Below are 19640 nucleotides of genomic sequence, written 5' to 3'. Positions count from 1 at the left end.
GCATGCAAAACCACCATTATATATACTCCCACACCAATGCAGAACAAAGTTAGAAACAGTTTCTGAATATAAATCTCAAGCAAGGCATCTATTTTGCTGTACTGTTGTAGCAGGACGAGCCGCAGACAAAACCTCTCAGACACCGAGTTGTAGAAGGAAGGGCCTTATTCAGCTGGGAGCATCGGCAAGCTGCTGCCTTAACATCCGAGCTCCCTGAGTGCACAATTTCTGTCCCTTTTAAGGGCTCACAACACTAAAGATTTCACATGAAAGCATTGTGATTGATTTGAGCAAGCAGGGGGTACGTGACAGGGGCTGCATGCACTGGTGGTCAGAGAGAAACAGAACAGGGCAGGGAGTTTCACAGTGTTCTTCTATACAATGTCTGGCATCTATGAATAACATCGGTTTCTAAGTCATGAGTTAGAGAAGAGAGAGGAGACCAGCTTAGAACTTTTCAGTGTCGCTGCTCTAACACGGAACTAAAAAGCAATCAGAACGGAGAGTTCTGCCCCAGAATAACATCTGCTTCTGGTTTAGATTTTCGAACAGCCTGAGAAGGTTTAGGCCAGGCAGGCCCAGGCCTGGTTTTGGGCCTAGTGCGGGGCTGCCTGTCTTTGGTTTTACTTCCTTGTTTTTTTCTTAAAACAGGTACTGTGTATAAAACAATATAAAACAATATGAGAGGGTCTCTTTCTTTCCTCATTGTGAGAAGGAGATAACAAAAAGCCTAACAATATACCTAGAAGGAAATGTATTCCAGTTCTTGTGTAAGAGGTGTGGGCATGTGGCCAGCTGTACAATCATGAGATTAGGTAGAATTTTAGTTTTGCTTCTTGTTGTTTGGGCGACTCTTGGCAAATTTCTTAATCTTTATAATGGGAACTGTGGTACTTCCTCAATAAATAGTAGCTCTAGGGCACATTTGATATAATTAAGAAAAAATTACTTCAGTTTCCTGATAAACGACAAAATAGCTAATGTTTTTTTTCTAGGTTTACTGTATGTTAGGGACTATGCTAAAACTATTTCACTTATAATTGCATTTAATCTTTATAACAACTATGAGTCAGTCAGACAGTCTTATCTTCAACTCACAGATGAGAAAAATGTGGCTGAAAGAGGTTCATTAAATTGTGAAAGGCCACACAGCTCTTCAAGTGGAAGCATGTGGATTTTACACAGGTATATTAAAATCCTCTTACACAGAGCCCAGACCTTCCAAGGTTTATTCTATGTGTGTGTGTGTGTGTGTGTGTGTGTGTGTGTGTGTTCAGGTTGAGGGCCAGGGTGCTAAAACTTGAAAGTGAGAGGTTGTTCTGGGGGCTATAGAATTAGAAAAAGCAAAAGACCTAGCTTACGTTGTGAAATGTACTAACTCCCGGCCGGGCACGGTGGTTTATGCCTATAATCCCAGCACTTTGGGAGGCTGAGGCGGGTGGATCACGAGGTCAGGAGTTCGAGACCGGCCTGGCCAACGTGGTCAAACACCTGTCTCTACTAAAAATACAAAAATTAGCCAGGTGTGGTGGCAGGCACCTGTAATCCCAACTACTCGGGAGGCTGAGGCAGGAGAATCGCTTGAACCCAGGAGGTGGAGGTTGCAGTGAACTGAGACCGCGCCATTGCACTCCAGCCTGGGTGGAGTGCAAAAACACAAACAAACAAAATTATCTGGGCATGGTGGCAGGCACCTGTAATCCCAGCTACTCCAGAGACTGAGGCAGGAGAATTGCTTGAACCCAAGAGGCAGAGGTTGCAGTGAGCCGAGATTGTGCCATTGCACTCCAGTCTGGGCGACAGAGCGAGACTCTGTCTCAAAAAAAAAAAAAAAAAAAAAGAAAAGAAAAGAAATGTACTAACTCCCTAGGCAAAGCCCAAAGCTTCTTTTAAATTAGAAAAACCAAAAAAAACTGTGTTTGGAATAAAATTAATTTGGTAGGGCAAAGTGTGGTATTGGTCATAAGTTTTTCATTTCCTCGTATATGAAATACCTTGTCTTTAAGCTTTTATTACTTTTATTTCTCCTAGTTATAAAACTCATTTCTGACCTTGCCCCATGTAAATATGACAGTGGGAGAAGGTGGTCTGTCTTCTCCTGGGGTTGGTTGGTGAGGAAGGATAAGATAGCCCATGGATTGAAGCAAGTGCTTCTCACTGGAGTAGCTTCTCAGGCTGTTCGAAAATCGAAACCAGAAGCAGATGTTACTCTGGGGCAGAACTCTCAGTTCTGATTTCTTTTTAGTTCAGTGTTAGAGCAGCGACACTGAAAAGTTCTGAGCTGGTCTGGGCTGGCTATCTCTATACAGGGAGAGGCTGAACTGCACTTTTTGGGGAGGCAGATTAAGTAGCTGCTGCAATCCTGCTGGTATCTGTTAAGATCTTGTGATTAAATAAGAAAGGGCCACAGCCCTGGAGAAAGATACCCAGAGAGGCTGAATGAGAAAAGGCATCTCATAAAGGCAAGAGCTGTAATTATGTTCCGATGGCTCTTTGGCGGGTGATCTCTTAGGAGAGGAAGATTTACAACCTGTAAATAATTTCCAAGGTTATTGGACTATCTTCAATGATGTATCAGCTAATTTATTCATGCCACAAATATTTACTAATGCCTACTATGTGTCAGACACAGCTCTAGACACTGTGGGTACTCCATACCTTTTATGGAGCTAACATCTGAGTAGAGGGAACAGATAAATACACATATGACATAACAGATGGTGATAAGTGATACGAAGAAAATAAAGCAGGGTAAAGGAGAGAAAGCAGCAGGGTGAGGTCTGAGTGGTGGTTTAGATAGGGTTGTTGTATGAGGGTTTGTTTTGGGGGATTTCTTTTTTGAGACGGACTCTTGCTCTGTCGACAGGCTGGAGTGCAGTGGCACAATCCCAGCTCACTGCAACCTCTGCCTCCCAGGTTCAAGTGATTTTCCTGCCCCAGCCTCCTGAGTGGCTGGGACTACAGGTGCCAGCTAATTTTTGTATTTTTAGTAGAGATGGGGTTTCACCATGTTGGCCAGGATGGTCTTGATCTCTTGACCTCGTGATCCACCCACCTCGGCCTCCCGAAGTGTTGGGATTACAGGCGTAAGCCACCATGCCCAGCCTGGGGAATCTTTTATAATGGGTTATGAAGTTTACAAACTTCATTCAGATGCCACTAAATTGGATTTTATGAGAATTCAGCTGCAGCTGACATTTACCTCTGGTCTAACTCTGAAAAGGAAAATTGTTTTCTGAAAGGATTTGTGGTATAAGTAGTATTAAGGGTGGGGAAGGGCTATTTAATGTAGGGCTATTTAGAACTTTGCACAGTGATTACATAGAAATGGATGTGGGTAGTTACAAGGGGTTCTTATCTATTCATTCATGCCCACCTGCCCAGCCCCCTGCTGATTCAGACCAGCTTTCACTGCCAAGTACTAGCCAGGAGTCCTGTCTTCATATGTTTTTTATAGATCTCTTTTTCTAGCATAGTGTCTGAAATAATAATACAAGGTGACTGTTAAGCCCTTGCCATATCATTCTTTTAATCCCTGTAACAATACCATTAAGTAGGACCTGTCATTATCCCCATTTTACAGTTGAGGAAACTGAAGCCCGGAGAAGTTAACCTGTACGCAGCCTGAGCCTGAATTAGTCGGGTCTGTCTGCCTCCACGTTCCTAGTCATTAGGCAAAGCTGTCCCTCCTTATCTTAAAAGGTTCAAGTGCATGAATTAGTGAATAAATGGATGGATGGATGGATGGATGGATGGATGGATGAAAAAACTACTACTTTGATTCTAACTGTTGAGGGAATTAGCTGGAGACAGAGCATCAGAACTCCACTGAACCATCAGAGCAGGCAGGCAGGCAGGCAGGCACAGAATTGGTCAGGTGAAAATAAAATAGCAGGTGACCATCTATTCAAGAAAAAATATTCAGGATCTCCTCCATGCCAGAGGAGTTAAGCCTGCTCCTCGCAGCCACAGACTCTGGCCTCAATGCCTCACTGACCCGGAGGGCTTTGGTGAGGAGACCTGGGTTTCCACTCAGCCCTTTGCGGGTGTTACAGTGATATCATTGTCGCCAGTGGCAGAGGTGAGGGGGCTGGGAAAAAGAGCGCAGTAGATGCTGGCCACAAAAACCGCTCAAATCCTGCCACAGCCTTCAGGCTATGTCAGTGATTCCAAAACCAGGGCGTGGAGTGAGCTAAAAGTAGAGGCGAGACTTGTGCCAGCCAGGTTTGGGAATCACGGTTAAAGATCAGGGCTTCTACCTTTTAAAAAGCCACACCCCCTTTCGATGAACGGGAAAGGAGCCCCAAGGTTCTCCGGCAGTCCTGGCCTGGAGTCAGGAGCGGAAGTTCCCGGGGGGAGCGCAGGTCACTAGGCCTGCCCAGGAGGTGTTCATGGAGTTTGCCTGCTAGTTTGTTCTATTAAATAATTGGACGATGCCTGGTTCTCCAAAGTGAGCCTGGATTCCCATGCTGAATGTTTTTAAAACCACTCACGTCCCTCTCTCCCCAGATCCCGCGTTGCCTGCTGCCTTCCCTACCCCCAGCCTTCCACCTCCTCCACTTTACTCCCACAGCCTTTGGGAGTTACTGTCTAGACCATTGTTTCTCGGACTTCCTGGGTATAAAGGAAAAAGTCGAACTCAGGGACTTGGGAATCTGCAGACGCCCTGGTGAGGGACGTCTGGGGAAGCACATTCTGAGAAATGTTTTGGGAGACGATGCGGAGGCCGAGTGAGGGTGGGTGGGCAAGTGCAAGTGGAGGGGTGAACCGAGGCGCAGCCCTTTGCGGGGATTTTACCTTAGCAAGGGCTTCCTGTGATATGAGCTGCTGCCATGGGTGTTTTCAGAAAGAATTATTCAGTGACACCTGGTACAGTATGGGCAGGAAGGCTTCATTCAGGACTGAGTGAGGTCAAGTGACCCCTGCAACGGGGACTCGTGGGAGGGAAGAGAGATGGGGTGCCGCTCAGACACAGCATGGGCAATGGTAGCCAAGGAGCAGTGTGGAGGTCAGTGGATGGAACATTCCTAAGCGGAAATGTCACGGTCAGGGGGATTCTGGCTAACCCAACCTAACAGATTCTTGCTGAGGACATCACCTGGGGGATGGCAGAGAATGAGAAACCCGATCAGATATGGAGGGTGATCACATCTCAAGGATGGGGGTTGTTTGCTAGACTGGCTGAGTAGGATTCTCTGCTAACACTGGATTTCATAAGAAAGCACTAGGCAGGCCTAGGAGGAGGCTCAGGAGCTCCACTCAAGTTTGGCCAAGCGAAGACTCTTGGGTCAGCTGACACGGCCTCTCCTACCAGTCTGGTTCACAGGGGGCATGCTTGGTTCTCCTGCCTTTTGGCTGGGGATCAGGGCAGGAGCTTGACAGATACTGGCCTAGAAGAGGGAGAAGTGTAGGGGAGGGAGACAGGGCCCAGCCTTGGAACCCCAGGGCCATAGGCCTGCCAAAATGACAAGGCATGGCCAGCTGAGAGCCCACTGCTTTGAGGGTGGGGAGGTCAGCCTCTTTTTAGGTTTCCTACAGGGGACCTAGGAGCAGCTTGGAATCATGTTTGTCCCCAGTCCAGTTGAGATTGCTGTTCCTGCTCAGAGGTCGGGAAGTTGAGACCGAGCTGCCATCTCTAGAGGCAGAAACAGTGCAACGTGTGATTTATTTCTCAGCCTCCAACACATTTTTTCCTTCATGAAGGAATTTCCAAGTTACTCCTCCTCCAGAAATCATGTGGGCTGTGTCTCTGCTGCAGAGAGGAACAACTTGGTGTACGTGAGCTCCCTGGAGGAAGAGTCAGCTGGCAAAGCCCTTACTCACTCCAGAGGCATGCGGCCCTTCACATTTGCGCCCATGCTAGAGGGGAGAACATTTTCCATTTCTCTTTTGTAAACAAACTATACTCTGTCTATTTTAAGAAGATGGAGGGAAAGAAAAACAGTTTACGTGGCTCTTAACCAATACTTGCAAGACTAAGTTGACTGGTTTACAATTAAACTCTTTTATTCCCGCAATCATAACATCTTATTTTCAAGTAGTTGCTCCCATTGCGTAATATTTGATGTCACATAGAGACTTGATGCCAAACTCTATGACATTCGTGGGCTGAAAGACAAAGAAGCATGACTGGCTTTTTCTTCACTTTGAAGACATCTGCAGTTTATTAATTCCACAAGGAAAGCTGGAGGGCCAGAGGACGTCGAGATTCTTTCACTATAAAATTCCCTTTTGAGACAGTAGTCCTTCTGTTTTAGTGTTGGTTGGAGTTCATGGGGAGACTTACTTTTCCATGAACGTATAGAGCAAAGCTTCCCCATCACTGTCACACTATAATATTCTAGCATTTTCATAACATCAGTAATAGAAAAGAAAAAAGGCTCTTGGTTTAGTGTCACCTCCTTTAAAGGAAATTGGCTTATGGTTAGACCAAACTGTTCTTATCCTCTGTGTAAGAGGCCAAGTCATCATTTCCCAGTTTTTCACAGTATTTTGTATCCAGGCAACGTCATAGAAAATAGGCCTGGCCAGGAGTGCTCTGGGAGTCACTGCAGAGCTCAGACTTACCCATGGGACATGTTTTCTTCAATTCACAATGAAAACTCCTAGAAGTTCTGTTTGAATTTTTCCTGAAGTCAACCTGTTGTAAAAATATCTTTGGGATTCAAGGCTTTCCAGGCCTTCGTCTAAACACATTATCTTTACTTCAGAAAAAAAAATAATAATAATAAATCCTTTTATGTGTCCCCCCTACAAAAGCATCAGAATTTTAGGAGAAAGCAAATCTTTCTTTCCAAATAGGATATGAAACTAAAGGTTTCTAAAATAAGGAATTGAGGTTAGGCTTTATAATTGGTTTCTGTTATTTTACTCCATTCCTGGTCAGTGACCTGTTACTACCCTCTCTGGGGGAAGAGAAACTAGCAGTTATTGGTTGGGTCAGAATGGAGGTTGTAAAACCACTCAAGGCCATAAAGGGTCAGCAGCCAGGCTTTGTGTTTTAGGCAAGCCTGTTGTTTCCAGTTAACCATCAGCCTCACTATTCCCTATTGTATTACGTAGCACACACTGCATTCCACATTTCTGTTATTGGCCTAACCTTCTCTCCTGACACTCTGTGTGAATTCTAGTTTGATTCATGACATTATAAGATAATCTCTTTGAAGGCAGAAACCCTGCCTAGCATTCTGGATGGTCTAACATGGACATGTTCTAAGAGATTTTTTTTTCTCTAAATTAGAGATCAGGACTTTAAAAAAAAAAAAGAGAGAGAAAAAATTTATTATTATTATTATTTGAGACAAGGTCTTGCTTGGTTGCCCAGGCTGAAATGCAGTAGCATATTGACGACTCACTCGGCCTCCCAAGTAGCTGAGGCTACTGGTGTGAGCCACCACACCCGGCTAATTTTTCATTTTTTGTGTGTGTGCCCAGGCTGGTCTGGAACTTCTTGGACTCAAGTTATCCTCCTACCTCAGCTTCCTGAAGTGGTGAGATGACAGGTGTGAGCCACCACACCTGGCCAGAAAAGAAATATTTAACATTAGATGGTTTCCCGTAGACATATATAGAAAGCATCACATATACAAGCCTAGTAGCAGACTGTTAGAGCTGGAAAGCATTTGAGAAATTTTTTGCTTCAATCCACTTGTTTGCAAATAATGAAGAGTTGGGTGACTTAGCCAAGCACTTTAAGAAAGTTGGGACAGAGTTAGGAATAGAACAGGAGTTGTTTTCAACCTGGGCAGTTTTGCCCTCCAGGGAACAACTGGCAATGTGCCTCGAAGTTTTCGATGATCACAAATGGTATCTAGCTGAACAGTATAGCCTCCCATAAAAAAAAAAAATTAATGGGTTCAAAATGTCAGTAGTGCTGAGGTCAAGACACACTGGTCCAACACCAGGCTGGCCCTCTTTCTCCTTCAGCGTAGTCCCAGCATGTTGCACTGTTTGTTCTAAGATTTATTTATTGATACAGAGATTCAGGTCATTTTGACTTTAGCAGAAGCAAATCGGTAGATGTTCAAGTGTGCAGTGTTGCTGTCTCAGTCCTAGGGTTGGGCTATGAATTATAGAATTGCAAGGAATGAAGTCCAGTTTCTTTCCACATCTTTCATCACATTTAGACATTTAATACCAGTTGGATGACTTTTAAACCTGAAGTTTTTACGTTTTGATTTTCTTGAAAACTCAATTAGCTGATTTCATGACTTAAAAACCATGGAAATAAATTCTCCTTAATACTCATGCTGTGTGGCTGAGAGAGATGTGGAAGAGATTTTAGGGGCTTTCACCTTGTTTGGAGGCTCATCTGTTTTGTCTGGTGAAGATGGAGTAATGGGTGTCCTCAGTATGTCACGGGAATAAATATCTAAGTAAGGAGAAAAAATATATTCCTGTAAAAAAGCCTGAAAAACATACTGATCTAAAAACATACTCTGTAAAATTCCCATCCAATCTTTTTTTCTGTTAATGTAAAACATAGTTTTATTTTAAAAATTTCCTTAAAAGATAATAGTTTTGAGAAAAAATAATAACAATAAATTATGGTTTTGTAACATGTAAACATTAAATGTATGACAGCAGCAGGAAAAACAGCAACAACAATAAAACAGGAGAAAATTCCCACCAATTCTCAGCATTGACTGGGAGAATTTATTTCTTTATTGACCAAAAAGGGCTGAAAAGTTCACTATTATCCCTCTGGAGGCAAAAATTTTCTTTTCCATTGCCAACTACGGCGGACTCTTTTTTTTTTTTTTTTTTTTTTTTTTGAGACAGGGTCTTGCTCTGTCACCCAGGCTGGAGTGCAGTGGCCTGATCTTGGCTCACTGTAACCTCTGCTTCACGGGTTCAAGTGATTCTCCTACCTCAGCCTCCCAAGTAGCTGGAATTACAGGCGTGCACCACCACACCTGGCTAATTTGTTGTATTTTTAGTAGAGATGGGGTTTCACCATGTTGGCCAGGCTGGTTTTGAACTCCTGGCCTCAAGTGATCCACCCACCTTGGCCTCCCCAAGTGCTAGGATTACAGGCATGAGCCACCGCACCTGACCCCAACTACAAATTCTGCTTGTGATATTAGAAGGGATGAGAGTCCATCACAGTTGTTGAGCATCTTGTGTGGTGTTCTTTACAAGAAAGTGCACTCTTCCAAGAAGACATCATGTGCAAAGCGCTCCTATCATTGGGTAAATTGGGCGAAACAGGGTGCTATAGCAATTTCCTGGTCTTGTGCAATATCCTATTCATAGAACGCAAAGACACTTATTAATATTGCCAAATCTCTGGACCTATATGGTTGAGTTACGGACCCTAGCATTAAAATCTAATCCTATTTCTGAAGACTGAAGAGGACTGGGGAGAATAATACAGATACTGCTAACATCTATCACTTCAAAAATGATGTGCCTATGTTACCATGTGGCGTCCCCGGAGCACTTCTGAGAAACAACTTTTACCTTCTGATTTTTAAAGAAACTGTATTATATTTTAAAATAAAATGAATTCTTTTTCCACAAGATGAATTTTCCTGATTATTGTGTTTGTCCAAAAGCCCAGAGTTACGTAGAAATGTTCAATTGCAGTTTCCTCACCCCAGATGTTTTGGCATAAGGAATCTCTGCTATCACTTTAAGGACTCAATGTTTAGCTTTCTATTTTTATGCTAATGATTTTCTATACTATCTGCTAGTGTAAGTGAGTGCCAATGTACACAGGATATAAGTAAGTAACAGTTAAAAATTCTAAATATTGGGCTGGGCACAGTGGCTCACACCTGTAATCCCAGAACTTTGGGAGGCTAAGGCGGGTGGATCACCTGAGATTGGAAGTTCTAGACCAGCCTAACCAACATGGAGAAACCCCATCTCTACTAAAAATATACAAAACGAGCCAGGCGTGGTGGCACATGCCTGTAATCCCAGCTACTTGGGAGGCTGAGGCAGGAGAATTGCTTGAACCCAGGAGGCAGAGGTTGCGGTGAGCCGAGATCGCTCCATTGTACTCCAGCCTGGTCAATAAGAACGAAACTCCGTCTCAGTGAAGAAAATAAATAAAACATTCTAAATATTTCTTCTGTCCTTTATCAGGATACATACTGAAAGCATGTGACTCTCTGCCTTTCTGACTGCATTTCACACAAGGAACTTCCCCGGTTTACCTACTCTCATTCATGTTTCATGTTATAACCCCAATTTACAGGCTATTTTTCACAGGTTACATTTTTATATAGCTGGGGAACGTGTGTTCTATAGGTGTTTTTGATCATGTTCCCTAACTATAAAAATGTTTTGAGTATTAATTCTCAATATATGTAGACTTATTTATTCTTTCCTTCATTCAGGAACCTGTTGTTAAGTATCTACTATGTTCTGGTACTGTGTTAGAGTAGTGAATAAAACAGGCAGCAATCCCTGCGTCGAGGAGGCTTTCCTCGTGAGCAGAGACACGAGGGTACTTCTGTGCCAATATGTTAGGTACGATAGGAGATAGACAGGCAAGTGGCAGAGGCTGATATTTTCCACCAAGTTCTAGGAAGAGAGAAGTACACACACTGAACGTTTGAATGCTGCACCATCATACAGAGGATAGCAAGCTAACCCTATCAGTGAACTAGCAACCTATTTACAACCCTAGAAGGTCTACTTGGGGGATTATTTTCACAGTGGGCAAAGATTTATGGGTCCTTTTACATTTCCATTACAGAGAAATGCCTTCCTCTCTCACTAAATTTTGTCCTACTTTTCTTTCTGGATTCTGGGTGGCGGGGCGTGGCGGGGGGAGGGGGGTGGGCTATATTTAGTCTTTCTTTTTTCTTTTTCTTTTTTTTGAGACAAGGTCTCACTCTGTCGTCCAGCCTGGAGTACAGTGATGCAATCATAGCTCACTGCAACCTCAACCTCCTGGGTTCAAGTGAGCCTCCCACCTTATTCTCCCATGTAGCTGGAATTACAGGCATTACCACACCCAATTAATTTTTTAATTTTTTGTAGAGATGGGGTCTCATCATCTTGCCCAGGCTGGTCTCAAACTCCTGGACTCAATTGATCCTTCCACCTCAGCCTCCCAAAATGCTGGGATTACAGGCATGAGCCACTGTCTGGCCACTCTATTCAGTCTTCACCTCTTGCCCTTCTATCTCCTTCATGACTGTTGAAATTTCAGGCTGTGAGCGGTGATTCACACCTGTAATCCCAGCACTTTGGGCAGCTGAGGTGGGCAGACCACCTGAGGTCAGGAGTTCGAGACCACCATTCTGGCCAACATGGTGAAAACCCATCTCTATGAAAAATACAAAAATTAGCTGGGTGTGGTGGTGGGCGCCTACAATCCCCGCTATTTGGGAGGCTGAGGCAGGAGAATCACTTGTACCCAGTACATGGAGGCTGCAGTAAGTGGAGATCGCCCCAGGGCACTCCAGCCTGGGTGACACAGCAAGAGTCTGTCTCAAAAAAACAAAAGAAAAGAAAAGAAAAAAGAAAAAAAAAAGACAGGAATTTCATAGGCACCAGAGTTTGACTCTTGTAATGGAGAAGTGATGGAAGATACATTTACTGCCAAAATGCCCTGCGACGCTCATAGCAAAATGGCCCACATCTCACTATAGGTAACTTTAATTATAACAGATGAAGAGGTAGGGGTTGAGAGGTCCTGAGTCAGTGGAAGCCTATCTCCTACTTAGGCTGCTATGTGCTTTCCTGTTTTCCTTGCAGATTAATTGGCACAGCGACCGTAGCCCTGAAGGACCTGACTGGTGACCAGAGCAGATCCCTGCCATACAAGCTGATCTCCCTGCTAAATGAAAGGGGGCAAGATACTGGGGTGAGTGTTTTCTCTCTCACTGAATGGCTTTGAAGTGAGATGATTGAGCAAAATTTCATTAAGAAAAAGGTCTAAGGCCAGACGAGGTGGCTCGCGCCTGCGAGTTATTATACATAACCCACATTTGTGTGGTTATGTATAATTCTGTGTATCAGATACTCTTTGAAACATTCTGTAGAAGGCAGTTCATTGATATAACCTTGGAATATGAAGATGGTAATATCATAATCTATTTTTTATTTTTTATTTTTTTGAGATGGAGTCTTACTCTGTCACCCAGGCTGGAGTGTGGTGGTGTAATCTCGGCTCACTGCAACCTCTTCCTCCTGGGTTCAAGTGATTCTCCAGCCTCAGCCTCCCGAGTAGCTGGGATTATAGGCAAGTGCCTCCATGCCCAGTTAATTTTTATATTTTTAGTAGAGATGGAGTTTCATCATATTGGTTAGGCTGGTCTCAAACTCCTGACCTCAGGTGATCCTCCCACCTCGACCTACCAAAGTGCTGGGATTACAGGCATGAGCCACCACGCCTGGTCTCATAATCTTTATTACATTGGGTGTTGGATGTTTTCTGGTCACAGCCTCTCTCAGTAAGTACATCTTGCTGGGTGTAGTGACTCACGCCTGTAATCCCAGCACTTTGGGAGCCTGAGGCAGGCAGATCATGAGGTCAGGAGATCTAGACCATCCTGCCTAACATGGTGAAACCCCATCTCTACTAAAAATACAAAAAATTAGCCGGGCATGGTGGCATGTGCCTGTAGTCCCAGCTACTTGGGAGGCTGAAGCAGGAGAATCAACGAACCCGGGAGGCCCAAGTTGTAGTGAGCCAAGATCGCGCCACTGCACTCCAGCCTGGGCAACAGAGCAAGACTCTGTCTCAAATAAAATAAAATAAAATAAAATAAAATAAAATAAAATAAAATAAAGTACTTCTTAATATTGTCTGATGCAAGACCAGAATTCTCTTTCTCAAGTGCATGTGCTTTTAAAAAAATGACTCAAGTGTCACAAGTCCCAGATTTCATATAATTAATAAGAAGCACTCATAAAGATACTGTCTTTGGCCCATAACTTCCAACCCCTTCATTTTTCCAATCAGTTTATTTTTCTTGGGAGCCTGGGCAAAGGGAGAAAAATTCACACTAAAAGATGGAGTCCCTGTAGGCAGAGCGAGGCTTCTCAACAGCCACGTGAGAGAATGGCAATTTTGCTGGTCTGGTCTCTAAAACTTACAGGTTTGCCACAAATCAGCATTCTAATCAAAACACACATTCAAAATGTCGGCTATCATCTGTTTACCCAAAACCTAGCTGAGAGAAATGATTCTGAGGCACGATGGTATAAGTCAGTGATTTTTCTGCCTTCTTTTTTTTTAAGCACAGAAGAAAGCATATGTAGACTCCTAGAATGGCAGAACTGTTGTGATTCAATGGAGTGTGTTAGTCCATGAGGCTGGGAAATTTATAAAGAAAAGAAGTTTATTTGGCTCACAGTTCTGCAGGCTGTCCACGCATGGCACTGACATCTGCTTGGCTTCTGGTGAGGCCTCAGGAAGCTTTTGCTCGTGCGGGAAGGTGGAGAGGAGGCAGGCATGACACATGGTGAGAAAGGGAGCAAGAGAGAAGAGGGGGAAGGGGCCAGACCCTTTTTAATAACCAGACCTTGCAGTAACTAATAGAATGAGAACTCACTCATTACTACAAGAATGGTACCAAGCCCTTCATGAGGGATCCACCCCCATGACCCAAACACCTCCCACGAGGGTCCACCTCCACTATTGGAGGTCACATTTCAACATGAGATTTGGAGGCAACAAACTTCTAAACCATATCATCGGGTAAAGAAAATGAAGGGCCTCAAGCCCTGCCCCCTGTAATTCCTCTTACCCTTTTGGGGTTCCCTGGAGCACCTCTGGGAATCCCGAGGTTACTAGAACACAGCATGAAAACCACAGATCAAGGGGGTGGCTGTCCGTGTGTTCTTCTAGGTTTGAAAAGTTTGATTCTTAGATTAAGTTTAGCAACTAAGCCCTTCAGTGCTCCCTGCATTCAGCCATGAGATGCTGCTTTTATGATTCTTTGTGTGCTGTGAAACTGTGGCTGGGGGCATATTCCTTATCCTGTTCAGTGTCTTCCAGAGCAGTAGTTCCACGTCACAGGGTGTACCAGTCTATGGGGGAGTATTCACTGATAAATAGAGAAATAGAAAAAAATAGGGCAATGCACTGTATATGTGTGTGTTTACCAGATGTAGGAAAAGTGGCAAATGAAAATATAGGATGTGTATTTAAATTCACATAAACAGACCGGGCAAGGTGGCTCACACCTATAATCCCAGCGCTTTGGGAGGCTGAGGCGGGCAGATCACCTGAGGTCAGGAGTTTGAGACCAGCCTGGCCAACATGGTGAAACCCCATCTCTATTTTAAAAAAATACAAAAATTAGCTGGGCGTGGTGGCGCTTGCCTGTAATCCCAGCTACCCAGGAGGCTGAAGCAGGAGAATCACTGGGACCCAGGTGTGAGGTGGAGGCTGCAATGAGCCGAGATTGTGCCATGGCGCTCCAGCCTGGGCGACAGAGTGAGACTCTGTCTCAAAAAAAAAAAAAAAAAAAAAAAAAAAAAAATCACATAAACAATGAATAATTTCTCAGTGTAAGTATGTCCTAAATATGATGTCCTGTATTTTTTCATGTGTGTGCACGTGTGTGTGTACGTGTGCGCCATCCTTATTTGCAAAGGACTCCCTTTATTCTGAGGTTTGTCTCTGCTCATTTTTGGTGTTAACATGCCTCCCTTTTATAAAATGATTGTGATAACAGATGATAGTTAAGGGCAGGTATTTGGCAAAATACGGGTTAGCAACCCAATGTTGATTTCCCCTAGCAATTTTTTTGAAATTTTGTGAGTCCATGAAATTAAAAAGTACTGTATACAGCAAACTCTGCCCTAAAATAATGCTCCAGGTGAGAAATTGATCTCAGCTCTGGTAAGTGGGAATAACTTTGTCTCTGGTAAGGAACTAGTATGTTTCCTTCTGTTGCTGGTGAAAGCTACATAACGTTTTCAGTTTCCCTTTTTGTTTGGCTCTAGGCATTTTGGAGGTCACAGATTACACAAGAGAAATGGCAATTATATTTAACTTCATGGTCTGCATATTTGTTTCCTCTTTAGCCAGATTCAATTCTCCTTTTTTTATCCTATTTTATGAATCACAATTTTATATACATGTTTTGTTAGTCACTTTTTTTTTTTGAGACGGAGTCTAGCTCTGTTGCCCAGGCTGCAGTGCAGTGGCATGATCTTGGCTCACTGCAACTTCCGCCTCCCGGGTTCAAGCGATTCTCCAGCCTCAGCCTCCTGAGCAGCTGGGATTACAGGTGCCCACCACCATGCCCAGCTAATTTTTGTATTTTTAGTAGAGATGGTGTTTTACTGTGTTGGTCAGGCTGGACTCGAACTCCTGATCTCATGGTCCACCCGCCTTGGCCTCCCAAAGTACTGGGATTAAAATCTCAAGCCACCATGCCCAGCCTTGTTAGTCACTTAAAGTTCTCTCTCTTTTTTTTTTTAAGACAGAGTCTCGCCGGGCACAGTGGCTCACGCCTGTAATCCCAGTACTTTGGGAGGCTGAGGCGGGCGGATCCAAGGTCAGGAGATAGAGACCAGCCTGGCCAACACGATGAAACCCTGTCTCACTAAAAATACAAAAAATTAGCTGAGCGTGGTGATGCATGCCTGTACTCCCAGCTACTCAGGAGGCTGAGGCAGGAGAATCATTTGAACCCAGGCGGTGGAGGCTGCAGTGAGCCGAGATTGTGCCCTGCACTCCAGCCTGGGTGACACAGTGAGACTGTCTCAAAAAAAAAAAAAAAAAAAAAAAAAAAAGACAGAGTCTCATTCTTTTGCCTAGGCTGGAGTGAAGTGGCATGATCTCAGCTCATCGCAACCTCTGCTGCCTCTGGGTTCAAGCAATTCTTCTGCCTCAGCCTCTGAGTAGCTGGGATTGCAGGCGCCTGCCACCATGCTCAGTTAATTTTTGTATTTTTAGTAGAGATGGTGTTTCGCCATGTTGGCCAGGCTGGTCTCGAACTCCTGACCTCAGGTGATCCACCCGCTTCGGCCTCTCAAACTGCTAGGATTATAGGCATGAGCCACTGTGCCCGGCCCTAAACTTCTTTAAAGAGAAGCATGAAAATAAATCTCAGCAATTCATAATGAAATAAGCAATGAGCAAACAAATAAATTAATCATTTACAGTGAACCTCTGTAATTGTACTTCTGTGATGGGAGGGCATCTCCAGTCTAGGATGGAGGTGTGTGACAAGTTCACACCTGCTTATCACAACTTTACTCTGTTGATGAGGTGGCCCCTTAGCAAGGATACACTTGGCAACCTGTGACAGGGAGCTCCTTCCCCACCCCGCCTTAGCTCTCAGTGGAAGGACAGGAACAGTCAAGCTTGTGTCCCCCTTCCCCTTTCCAGCCTTGCTTTCCTACTCCCTATCTCTTACCCCTTCCAAGACTTTGGCTCCTGCTGAAGTCGCTTGCATTGAGTCTATAACATGCTGGTGCCCTGCACTGATAATATTTGCAATGAATTATTTCTACCCAGGCCACCATTGACTTGGTGATCGGCTATGATCCGCCTTCTGCTCCACATCCAAATGACTTGAGTGGGCCCAGCGTGCCAGGCATGGGAGGTAAGCTGACCCTTCTGAAGGTCCAGCCACCCCCAAGGGGAGGCTGCTAAAGACACACAGGAAAGTGTCTAGAGAAAGCCTGCCATTGATCACAAGCCTGTAACTCCCTGCCCACCCAGACAGGGGCCCTGCGAGGCAGGTGGGGCTGCCTAATTGAGACATTGCAATTGTTTACAAAATGCCCTTCAAGGTAGAGGGGAAGGGTGAACCAGCCCTTTACTGAACAACCTCACGGTGAGCACAGAAAGCACACGTGGGCTCCAGCAGAAGACCCAGGGCTTTGCTTCAGGTTCATGGCTTCCACCCCATACAGTGTCCCCAGGCTGTTTGGCTCAAGGAATGGCCCCGTGCTCTCCTCCGTGTGTCTCCTCACCTCCCAAAGGTGCCACCTCTGGTCTCTGCTGTCAGTACCAGTCTCATGGGAGTGGTCTTCGACTGGAGCTTCCTTCTCTTTCTCCCATAATGCTGGCCCCATCTTGTCCCCAAACAGGCCCAGGTCCTCTAAGCAATTGCTTCTCTTCAGCATAACCCGCATTGTCCTTGGTCTCTGACATGGGTTGCCAGTCATTCAGGGCCATCAGGTGCCACTCTAGGTGGGGTTGGGGCTGAGGGCTCAGGGAGGGAGGGCCTACAGGACAATCAGGCCTCTCAGGCAGCTGAGTCTGACCCCCTCTCAGTGTTTTCCCAGGATGATGTGATGCTAAAAGTGTCTCTGTCCCTTCCTCAGCCCTAAGATGCATGACCAAGGGCCCCATCTGTTACCCCAGTCTCAACATGTGCCCTGGGAAGGGAGGGGCCCCTTATCTCACCACACTCACCTGCTTCCTTGAAACTCTCCTTCCTGGCTGAGCACGGTGGCTCACGCCTATAATCCCAACGCCTTGGGAGGCCAAGGCAGGTGAATCACCTGGGGTCAGGAGTTCGAGACCAGCCTGGCCAACATGGTGAAACCTTGTCTCTAATAAAAATTCAAAAAAATTAGCCAGGTGTGGTGGCTCCTTGGGGCCCATCTTCTCCTTGCTTCTCTGGTTCAGAACTCGGCTCTCAGGCCACCCAAGGGTTCACTCTACACCCATAGCAGCACCATCCCTGCCTGCCCTGCCCACTCCCACCGCACTTCTCATCTTGCTCAGCCTGATCTCAGCCCCTGGCCCTGCTTATGCACCCATTATGAATGTTTTGGCCCATTTTTTACTAAGTAGTCGTGAGTTTCCAGTGAGGGTTAGCTGGCTTCCTCTTGGTAACAAGACTGAGATGGCCCCAGCACATCAGCAGTATGCTCTGCCCGTCACCCTCTTCCTAGCAGCACCCTGAGCATACTACTTGGCTTTGGACACTCAGCACTGCAGATGCCCTGCAGTGACTCAAGAATATCCATGGCTCCCTTTGCTTCCACACCAGTGATGACAAAAAACAAAACAAAACAAAACAAAAAAAACCCACGAAACACAGAGGACACAGGCCAGCACCAATAACACCATAGGGTGCAGAACCGAGTAGTCCCACCCATTTCCTTCGGACCTCCCCTGCCGATGACTGTTGTCACCAGCATTTGTATCTGTGTGGGAAGGGCACTAAGCGCTTTCTGGCCTGCACGAGGCAGCCCTCATTGATGGGCTATCTGGAGTAGCCTCTGAATTGGAAAGATCAGGGCATCTTTCTTCATTCTGTCGTTTCTCCTAAGCTAGACCCTGTTAGTTTTAGGGCTGCTGTCCTAAACTATTGCAAACTGGGTGGCTTAAGCAACAGAAACATTCTCTCGCAGTTCTGGAAATCAGAAGTCTGAAATCAAGACAGGAAATAAACCAAAACTTGGGTTCCTTGTATTTGGATTTCAAACAAAGAAGGTCACCAAGGGTTGGTCTGCAAATGAGCTGTGTTTGCAGGGCAATTTTATTTTTAAGTGCAAGATGACAAAGTGAAATTTCTACACTTGATCTTAGCCAAAAGGCCGAGAAGTGGTATGAAATTTCTTTATTACAGAAAATAAACCGGGCTCTTTGATCTGGAAGTGCTGTCTTTGTTCTACAAAATGAATATTTGCCAGGGCTGGGTCAAGGGTGGCGTTCTGTATGTCGGCTTCCTAATCTGGCTAAGAGAAACTTTCCTTCAGCATTAAAACAAACCAAACCAAACAAAACAAAAACTTCTAATAGCCTCAACTATCTAGATGCTTCAAGGGAAAACATTTGTTTTCCCTAACACAGTGTCTTAGTCTGTTTGCATTGCTATAAAGGAATACCTGAGGCTGGGTAAGATATAAAGAAAAGAAGTTTATTTGGCTGATGGTTCTTCAGACTGTACAAGAAGCATGGTGCCGGCCTGTGCTTCTGGTGAGCGCTTCGGGAAGCTTCCACTCATGGAGGAAGGGGAAGGCGAGCCAGCATCACATGATCAGAGAGGAGGAAAATGAGAGAGGAGGCGAGGGTGCCACTCTCTTTTAAACAACTGGCTCTCAGGTGAACTCATTCATTACTGCAGAGAAGCCACCAAGCCATTCATGAGGGATCCACCCCCATGACCCAAACATCTTCCAGTAGGCCCCTCCTCCAACACTCAGGATCAGATTTCAACCTGAGATTTGGAGGGGACGAATATCCAAACTGTATCACATGGTAATTCAGTTCAACTGAGGAAAGGTGTCTTTGAGCACCTACTGGAACCCCCTGCTGGGAAAGACACCAGGAGAAAAAAACAACTTACAATCTTGGGGGAATATAAGACAAACAAATATGAGACAGAGAACAGCAAGACATCCATACCTCTTGGCATTGCACACCTGAATGACAGAAGCAGTACATCTGGCCCAGAATTTGCTTTTTTTTCCCTTCAATTAACTTGCTTTGTTTTTTATTTTATTTTATTTTATTTTTTTGAAATGGAATCTCAGTCTGTCACCCAGGCTGGAGTGCAGTGGTATAATCTCGCCTCATTGCAACCTCCACCTCCCAGGTTCAAGCAATTCTTGTGCTCAGCCTCCCGAGTAGCTGGTATTACAGACATGTGCCACCATGCCTGGCTAGTTTTTTTATTTTTAGTAGAGACAGGGCTTTGCCATGTTGGCCAGGCTGGTCTTGAACTCCTGACCACAAGTGATCCACCTGCCTTGACCTT

General features: G+C 45.0%; 1 protein-coding gene across 2 annotated transcripts in view; it reads left to right on the top strand.

Moving 5' to 3' along the window:
• MYOF (myoferlin) overlaps nucleotides 1-19640 on the top strand; it is a 173061-nt gene that overhangs the window by 38584 nt on the left and 114837 nt on the right. For both annotated transcript variants that reach the window (XM_050802713.1, XM_050802712.1), the window contains exons 4-5: nucleotides 11716-11824; nucleotides 16439-16526. In XM_050802713.1, coding sequence (XP_050658670.1) covers nucleotides 11716-11824; nucleotides 16439-16526 — 197 coding nt within the window. The remainder of the gene's footprint in view (nucleotides 1-11715; nucleotides 11825-16438; nucleotides 16527-19640) is intronic.

Source organism: Macaca thibetana, chromosome 9, assembly GCF_024542745.1.
Source record: "Macaca thibetana thibetana isolate TM-01 chromosome 9, ASM2454274v1, whole genome shotgun sequence".
NCBI classification, from domain to species: Eukaryota; Metazoa; Chordata; class Mammalia; order Primates; family Cercopithecidae; genus Macaca; species Macaca thibetana.
Note: the sequence above shows the minus strand (reverse complement) of the source record. Positions and strands in the feature narration are given on the sequence as shown.